This window comes from Branchiostoma belcheri, unplaced genomic scaffold (genome assembly GCF_001625305.1).
Source record: "Branchiostoma belcheri isolate BF01 breed outbred unplaced genomic scaffold, Haploidv18h27 scaffold108, whole genome shotgun sequence".
Lineage (NCBI taxonomy): Eukaryota > Metazoa > Chordata > Leptocardii > Amphioxiformes > Branchiostomatidae > Branchiostoma > Branchiostoma belcheri.
Genome location: NW_017802469.1, coordinates 876,368 through 885,884, shown reverse-complemented (window position 1 = coordinate 885,884; position 9,517 = coordinate 876,368). Strand labels below are relative to the sequence as shown.

At 41.2% G+C, this 9,517-nt stretch overlaps 1 protein-coding gene across 1 annotated transcript in view; it reads left to right on the top strand.

Moving 5' to 3' along the window:
• The window catches only part of LOC109480574 (bone morphogenetic protein 1-like), a 119,290-nt gene extending 110,861 nt beyond the window's left edge, over window positions 1–8,429 (top strand). Inside the window, exon 16 of the mRNA XM_019782808.1 lies at window positions 7,434–8,429. Coding sequence (XP_019638367.1) covers window positions 7,434–7,561 — 128 coding nt within the window. The 3' untranslated portion in view covers window positions 7,562–8,429. The remainder of the gene's footprint in view (window positions 1–7,433) is intronic.
• Window positions 8,430–9,517: the final 1,088 nt, after the last annotated feature.

Here is a 9,517-nt window from a genome sequence, read left to right as displayed (position 1 = left end):
CCGAAATGTCTATGTTTTGTTACCTTGCTGAATGTTAATACTTGACACATTCACCACTGCACTGTATGTAAATACGACACATTCACTGGGTAGCACATCAATGCCATGCTGGTGACAAGTGTGAAATGGCCTGCTATGCTGGGCAAGCACTGAGACAACAAAATAAAACCCGGCTGTGGTGGAGTTGTGAGTCAGTCAGTCAGGACATAATGTCCTTGGTCAGAGTAAATGCCTGCATGTGTGATGGTGCTTCCGAATGAATGTTTCTGAGTCAGACCATCCTGCAGCATTCATAAATTACATGCTCGCACAATGGGCTGTTCCAAAAATCATGTGGAGTTTTTCTCGCCCCCGTTTCAAATTCAGCAATGTATGAAAACCTACAAACGTTCTAGTTCAGAGGGGTTTTTTTTCAAATAATGTTTATTCGCATTTCAAAAGGAAACAAAGAAAAAAGGGAGAGGACATGTTCACATACAAGAAAAATAAATACCCAGAGACATTCGAGTTCAGAGTTACCCAAACCCTTCCCGTTCCAATCGAGAATTTCTCAAACACTAGCCTAGTTCTAACCTAGATAATTCAACCCCCGGAACTTATAATTATAATACATGTACTAGCACCCACGCAACTTCAATCCACCTAGCCAAGTTCTGGCCCGTCTTCGGTCGCGATGTTATCTTCAGGAAGTGTGATTTCACACATTCAAAGAACTCGGGGAAGTCCCGAACATGTCGCGGATATTCGGAACTGAAGTTCGGTCGATCGGAAATGGCGACGACCGCTCCGAAAGGCGACGACCGTTCTGAAAAAAGGCGACGACCGTTCGGAAAGGCGACGACCGTTTACGAGACGGAAATTTGCGTCGCCGTCGCCACGTGTTAGCCTGCGCGCCAGAACGCGGGCTTCTAAGTCGTTGCCGCGTGTTTGTTAGCACATCAAGATGTGTGGCGGTTCTTCACGTAAAACCATGTTGGTGGGTGCAGAAGGCCATCAAAAGGGTAAGATCTATTTTTTTAATACAAATGTTTTGTGTATATCGTACTTACGGTTTTCATAATAAAGGAATTTTCGCATCTTTTTCGTTATTCACGCTGCCGTTGTGGCGTGTTTACCCGCACATTAAAACGATCTAAAACGGTTGTCACGTGCACATTGCAACGATCTCTCACGGCAAATTTGTTAGTGGGTATAGGTATTTGTGTTTTGATGTTGCATTTTGTAGTTTTCGTACTTATAATGAAGTTTTGCATTTTAATCAGTACCGTGAAACGATGGTGTATTTTGGGAGGGGTTTTGCGCTCATAATTGATGTAGTTTGTTCGTAGATTATGATATTTTTGTCCTGATTCAATAGAGAAATGTTTACGTTTTTTTTTTCAGCTGTGCTATCAGAATCACAGAAATTTTCCCGGATTATATACACGCTGTAAATGACTGTATGAATTTCATATCGATATAAGTTATATATATGTTCATGTTCAAGAACCAAAATCACATATTGTAAACATGTGAAAATTTCTTGAGAACGTTATTGAATGTTTTGTTTTATAGTAGATCTATAGGTCCAATTCATCGGGTCCGCCTCCTAGGCTGGACAGTCGAGCGACGGTCGTTTCTGGTGTCGATGCCTTACCGGTTGACGCCGGCGAGACGGTCACCCTCGAAGGGCGCTCTCTGCTACAGGGCTGCCGGACGACGGCCCTCTTCGAACTCTTGTCTTTAACACCACAGACAATATCATTATAGAACAAAAGACAACTTTATTGGTGAAACATCACACACTGCGATATCTATTCTGCTTTATTAGTGCAGTACCTTTAAATACTAGTATACGTGGGCATTCAGCATCACGCTGTTAGGAAGAAGTATGCTCTGCAGAGGGGCAGAAAGGATACTAGTATGTGTTCCAGTATTGACCACAAAACAGGGCTAGGAATCATGTGGAACTAATATGTGGTCGTCTGTTCCTGCCAATCAACAAACCTTTGAAATTACGTTTACGTCTGAGCTGGCTTATCCTCGTAAAGTCTCCGAGTCATGTACGCCAGCTTGGCTTCCACCTAGCGTTTATATATGCATGTTATCATATGCAAACCTTTTATTACTGTACATATTCATATACTTGTATGTAGCATGCTCAGTTACTTGAAATTTGTAGTAAATTGTATGTGCATCCACAGCTGTCTCCACATCGCTGACTGGCAAGAACCCTCAAAGCCCGTATAGGACTGCTGAGCCAGAGAGGGACACACAGAAGTGATGTTTATGGTCTGGCCGCCATCGTCGAGAACGACAGACCAATGACGTTACTAGTATATCTTGATGAAACTTATAAGTCGTCCTTAGACTAACGAACAGTAACAACAACAACTACTAATAGTTGAGATTTGATTTTCTGCACGTATATGGCTATGATTGGTACGAATCCATGAAATAATCGTTGTACCCGGTGTGGTTGGTTCAGTGTGTAGTCTGTAGTCGTTTATCTGAAAATGTTTGCAGATTGACACTCCTACTCCATGGTAAAGTTCATATTATTGGGAGCAAAGATGGCGACGACAGCGTGGGTTAGCAATATCCCACCATTCAACGACTGTACAATACAATCTTTTCAAATGGTAATGTTTGTGATTAGAGGTGACTACGTAACGCCAACTAATGCCTTTGTGCACCAAGGTAAGAGCTAAGCACAGTGTGTAAAATGGAAACAATACGTTAGCGTGGCTAACGAAAGCTCACGAAGCAGAACTTTTAAAAAATCACGAATACGGCCATTTTATCAATACATGATCGGCTAAATTCACTGGCAAACCATGGTACCTCTATGGACAAACCTAAAAATCAGACCCTGATCAGACAACATGGACCCCAGATGGAAACAAGTCGACACTATACTCAATTGGATTTTCTGAAACGGGAGGAACTTGACGAAACTTGGAATTCAGAGAATGACAGTTTTATCGGCAGAATAATAGGTAAAAATGATTTGAGAAATAAAGCCCAAGTTAACAGTAAACTTCCGCATGTCTAACCAAGGAGGTTAGATTTAAAAGAAAGTCAAAAGCACGTTGTGCCGACGACAACCTAGTCATCAGTAAAATGACAAGGTATGCTAGAGTACTAAGTATATGAAATTAAAGAATTATATTTTTGATAGATATAAATTTTACAGATGTATCCATGCCAATGCATCGGTGCGTTGTTCGTCGGATGGTCATGATTTTGGCGATCTGTTTTGGCACAGGCCCGGCCATTAGCTGGGCGGCTGATCCCATGTAGAGTTTCAAAATTTCCGCCAAATTTCTGATGTCAAATTATCAGCGATGAAGTTGAATATTATTGGCAGTTCAATAATGTTTTAGTCATACTCATAGTATCAACTTGAGCCTGGTGCCGTTGTCCCTTGAATTGCTAGGGGCAGAGTTGTCTGAAGTGCCTAGATGTCCTGATTTCGTTGCAATGTGCTACTACTACTAGTATGTACGACATAACCCGTTTTAGGGAGCTGATTAACACGCCGCAACGGCAGCGTGGATAACGAAAATTAAACTCTTAGCTGCGAAAATTCGTTTTATTACGAAAACCGTTTCACGGTACTGATTAAAATGCAAAACTTTGCAAAATGTTGTAAGTACGAAAACTACAATTCCAAAATGCAACATCAAAACACAAATACCTATAATACCCACTAACAAATTTGCCGTGAGAGATCGTTGCAATGTGCACGTGACAACCGTTTTAGTGTGCGGGTAAACACGCCACAACGGCAGCGTGAATAACGAAAAAGATGCGAAAATTCCTTTATTATGAAAACCGTAAGTACGATATACACAAAACATTTGTATTAAAAAAATAGATCTTACCCTTTTGATGGCCTTCTGCACCCACCAACATGGTTTTACGTGAAGAACCGTCACACGTCTTGATGTGCTAACAAACACGCGGCAACGACTTAGAAGCCCGCGTTCTGGCGCGCAGGCTAACACGTGGCGACGGCGACTCGGTAGCGGTTCGATCTTTGGATTTACCCGCGAGTTCTAATCGGAAGATTTCATCGACTTTCCCCACAGAACGTTCTAAATTTATACGATACACAATCGGTGAAATGCATACGCTCACTTTATTTTCTCCATACCATATTTTTTGTTCAAAAGCACATCTACAACTCGCGCCGTATCGCCGTATCAAAATAAGTGGCTAGGTTCTGTCTGAAGCCGCTCCGCACCAACATGGCGGACCGCCGGCCTCGCCGCGCCGCGCCGCGCAGTTTATACAGCTATTTTTAGTTACTCCAGACAAGGAAAAAACACAAATTATTACCGGAGATACTACAAAAGAAAGTGCAGATTAGGACATGCAATGTCCCTTCCTTTATTTGTAGAATGGATGACTGAACGAGTCCCGCGATCGGCCGGTGAGCGGACGGGCGATGCACGAACTTGCCGATGATTGGTAACGGGAGCATGGTATTTTCCCATATATGCAAATATAATTCATTAATATATGCAAGATTTATTCATACATGCAAGCACGTGCATACATTACTACAACTTGTATACCCTCTGTATCATAAGCAATTCATTTTACGTATAACGTTACCCCTTTGCACTCTCATTCTTTCTACCTCAACCTAAGGCACTCCCACATACCCCTGCACACTCTTACGCACCCTGTGCACTCCCACGCACCCTGCGCACCCCCATGCACCCTGCGCACTCTCATTCAACCTCCCCAAACCTGATGCACCCTCACGCACCCTGTGCACCCCCATGAACCCTGTGCACCCCCATGCAACCTGTGCACTCTCATTCAACCTTCTTAAACCTGATGCACCCCCATGCACCCTGCGCACTCTCATTCAACCTTGTTAAACCTGATGCACCCCCATGCACCCTGTGCACTCTCATTCAACCTTCTTAAACCTGATGCACCCCCACGCAACCTGTGCACTCCCATTCAACCTTCTTAAACCTGATGCACCCCCATGCAACCTGTGAACTCTCATTCAACCTTCTTAACCCGATGCACCCCCACGCAACCTGTGCACTCTCATTCAACCTTGTTAAACCTGATGCACCCCCATGCACCCTGTGCACTCTCATTCAACCTTCTTAAACCTGATGCACCCCCACGCAACCTGTGCACTCTGATTCAACCTTCATAAACCTGATGCACCCCCATGCAACCTGTGCACTCCCATTAAACCTTGTTAAACCTGATACACCCTCACGCATCCTGTGCACTCTCATTCAACCTTCTTAAACCTGATGCACCCTCACGCATCCTGTGCACTCTCATTCAACCTTCTTAAACCTGATGCACACTCACGCACCCTGTGCACTCTGATTCAACCTTGATAAACCTGATGCACCCCCATGCAACCTGTGCACTCCCATTAAACCTTGTTAAACCTGATGCACCCCTATGCAACCTGTGCACTCTCATTCAGCCTTCTTAAACCTGATGCACCCTCATGCACCCTGTGCACTCTGATTCAACCTTGTTAAACCTGATGCACCCCCACGCAACCTGTGCACTCCCATTAAACCTTGTTAAACCTGATACACCCCTATGCACCCTGTGCACTCCCATTCAACCTTCTTAAAGCTGATGCACCCCCACGCACCCTGTGCACTCCGATTCAACCTTGTTAAACCTGATGCACCCCCACGAACCCTGTGCACTCCCATTCCACCTTTCCAAACCTGAACACATTTTTTCTATCCTATAAACCTGATTCGTAGCTACTCCCGAAAAGCCATTAAAACGGTAAACGCATGCTGTCTTATCTACTCCCTTTCTTTATTACTCTTTCCTTATATAATGGCTTGAGGAGAAGGGGTAAGCACCTGGCACATACGTTTTAAGGTGTAAATAAGGTAATTATTTCTGTAGTTGCAGTTTTCGAATAGTTGCAGTAATAAAATTACAGCGGTGGAATATCCACTGCTGAATTTGCTCAAGTGAATGTTTAAAAAAAATCAAGAATTACAGTATTTGTGGGAGTGCACAGGGTGCGTGGGGGTGCATCAGGTGTGGGAAGGTTGAATGAGAGTGCACAGGTTGCATCGGGTTTGGTAAGGTTGAATGGGAGTGCACAGGGTGCGTGAGGGTGCATCAGGTTTAACAAGGTTGAATGAGAGTGCACAGGGTGCATGGGGTGCATCAGGTTTAACAAGGTTGAATGAGAGTGCACAGGGTGCGTGAGGGTGCATCAGGTTTAAGAAGGTTGAATGAGAGTGCACAGGTTGCACAGGGTGCATCAGGTTTAACAAGGTTGAATGGGAGTGCACAGGGTGCGTGAGGGTGCATCAGGTTTAACAAAGGTTGAATGAGAGTGCACAGGGTGCATGCGGGTGCATCAGGTTTTACAAGGTTGAATGAGAGTGCGCAGGGTGCATGGGGGTGCACAGGGTTCATGGGGGTGCACAGGGTGCGTGAGGGTGCATCAGGTTTGGGGAGGTTGAATGAGAGTGCGCAGGGTGCATGGGGGTGCGCAGGGTGCGTGGGAGTGCACAGGGTGCGTAAGAGTGTGCAGGGGTATGTGGGAGTGCCTTAGGTTGAGGTAGAAAGAATGAGAGTGCAAAGGGGTAACGTTATACGTAAAATGAATTGCTTATGATACAGAGGGTATACAAGTTGTAGTAATGTATGCACGTGCTTGCATGTATGAATAAATCTTGCATATATTAATGAATTATATTTGCATATATGGGAAAATACCATGCTCCCGTTACCCGATGATTCGATGTTTTCGAAAACTCATCCAGTCATAAAAATTCAACCACTACAAACTATGATTCTTGAACCATTTTTTGAGTGAGCTATTACTACCTGTCCACATAATTTGTTGATATAGATACAGTAAAGACAGCCGTTGTTGGTGCCCCATATAGCACCCTATGACTGCCGTCATGGTGTGTCCCCTGTGCACGTCAAAGCCACGTTATAGCGTGTCACTCAGCACGCTTACATACCTGGATTATGATATGACTACAAAGGTGAGGGGGGAGGGTAGAAATGCATGTCCAAATGCATAATGTTTACCTTCGCATATGGTCCGCCCTGTTAATTCTTACTCAAATACATTCATATATATGGCCAGACAGGAGTCTAAATCCCTCCTACTATAAAATTGCAACATGATGTAACCCAACACCAGTTACCATGGTGAAAGACGTCAACAAATCAGGTCATTGGCCAGGTCAGAGGTCAGTGTTTGGAACAGAAGAAGGGGATTCATTTAGTGTAGCAAAAACAATATGTTTTCCTTCGGTAAAAATAAATATTCTATGCTACATATTAGAAATACTTTTGAAACTTGTTAATTTTCAATATGGCTTTTATCTTGATGGAGATAGTTTTATTCAAAATCATCTGTAGAATATATTTCTCGGCCTTTTTATGATTTGTGATTTTCTCGATTTCAGGGAGACATTTGCTCATTATGTTCCTGACAGACAAGAGTAAGAACGGGCGCGGATTCCGCGCAGAATACACCACGATACTCAAACACAGGGGCTCGCGCTCCCAGAGGTCCAGATATAGCGAATTATGATAGAATGTGGTGTATAGTGACTCCACTTTTAATTATCATATGATATAATATGTATATTGGTATCAAGGATGGAGCTGTAGCATGATAACATTAAATCATTGGGGTCAGAATTTTTGGTGACACCCCAAATTATCATTGGTATATGTCTGCAATGTTCTTAAAGGTTCTCTTTGTAAGATTGTTAGGAGTGGAAAGTTAAACACTGATTCAGAACCAGATAAGTGTATGATATTGAAAAAGGGTTAATTTTTAGCAGTTTTACTGAAAAATTGTGGAAACGGTACATTTTTTCCTTCATTTTACATCTGAACACATGGTAAGGATTATGGCATATACTAGTAATATTTTTATGGGTTAAAGTTACACTGAGTGAGGACAAGCTATTGGAGGGTTTTCTTATAGACTGAAGAAATCAGATTTTGACTTCAGCGATTTTTCCATTCAACATTCAGTTTGTGGAATTTAATGTTAATAATGTTTTGAATGCTGAGATGATTTAAGTATTTTAAAAACTTCCCAAATTGTATGTAACTTCAAATATTGTATCTTTTTTTGGCATATCTATGACTAAATTGAAAACCACAATTATTTTAAAACCATCATTTTTGTTTTTAAGCATTGCCAATCGTTTCAAGAATTTGAAAATTTTGCTATAGACCCAACCTTGCCTTGATATAATCTACAAAAATGTATCTAGGATGTTAATATTTGTTGACATTGTCTATTGTAGGAGTTTTAATGGCTATACAATGAATCACCTTTAATATACAGACTATAGTTAAAGTGTACTAGTTAGAATTGCAAACTTTAGGCCACACCAATTTAATTTGTTAGTTCTTGGATCTTTTAAGAAAAATATGAAGCGACAGGGGGGAAAACAATTAAAAATAAAAACAGGTCTAGGGATCCTATTATAGCCCCAAATACTAGTATAGCCATGAAGTCAACACAAAAGGCTGGGTTAATATTGAAACAATGAAATTTGAACTTTGAAGTAAACTACTGCATTGATTGATAGAAAAACTGTAACAACTAGGAAGAAAATGACTTTCCTCAACTGTTGGGGGCAAAATATCAGCATTTTTAGTTGATTTAGAACCAGAATCTTTTTTTTTTTTGCAAATCAGAAAAAAATGAAGAGGCGAATCCGAGAACCAACAAATTGAATTGGCGTGGCCCATGTCTCTACATCTCAAAAGTGTGATCTGAGTTGTCTGAGTAGCATAGGTTTTACTATGATATACCAGAGCATATTAGTTATTATATTGGTCAGATGCTACTGGCTATGATTATTTATAATATTCAACATATAACTGGTCACCTTTTTTTTATTTTGGTAATACAATTATATTTTTTTTTCAATTTGAAACCAGTACTACAGAAAATGATAGTAGTGATGTGTGTGTATATGAATTGGTTCATGATTTTCATGCATTCAAATTTAGTTGTTCATTATATAAGATTGTATGGTACTGTAGTCATTATAAGGTAGGTTGCACGTCATTAAATATGATGAAAATGTTTAGCTGTATTTCTGGTTTTAGAACCCTGGCCAAGAAGTTCAATCATCATTCCAAGTAAGTTTTTAAATCTATGAATTGTCAGACCCAATTTGTATATTGAGTAGTGATTTGGGTGCACTACCATGCATTCCACATATCCATTTCATGTCATTCGAAAAAAACTCTCAAAAAACAGGAAAATCGTGAAAACAATTTTTATTATGATATTTATGACCCCCAACCCCCTCTGCATGACAAAAGATGGTAGCACCCAAGTAGTGGTTTTTGAAGCATATTCAATAGTGACTAATATTTCATATGGCTAAATCACAGGTCTTGTTTTGAAAATTGTTCAATGACATGTATAAGACCAGTGTTTTTAAATTCTGAATGGTTTCACTGTCCTCAAGAAATGGAATAAAAAGTCCAAGTATATTCCATGTATACATGGCAA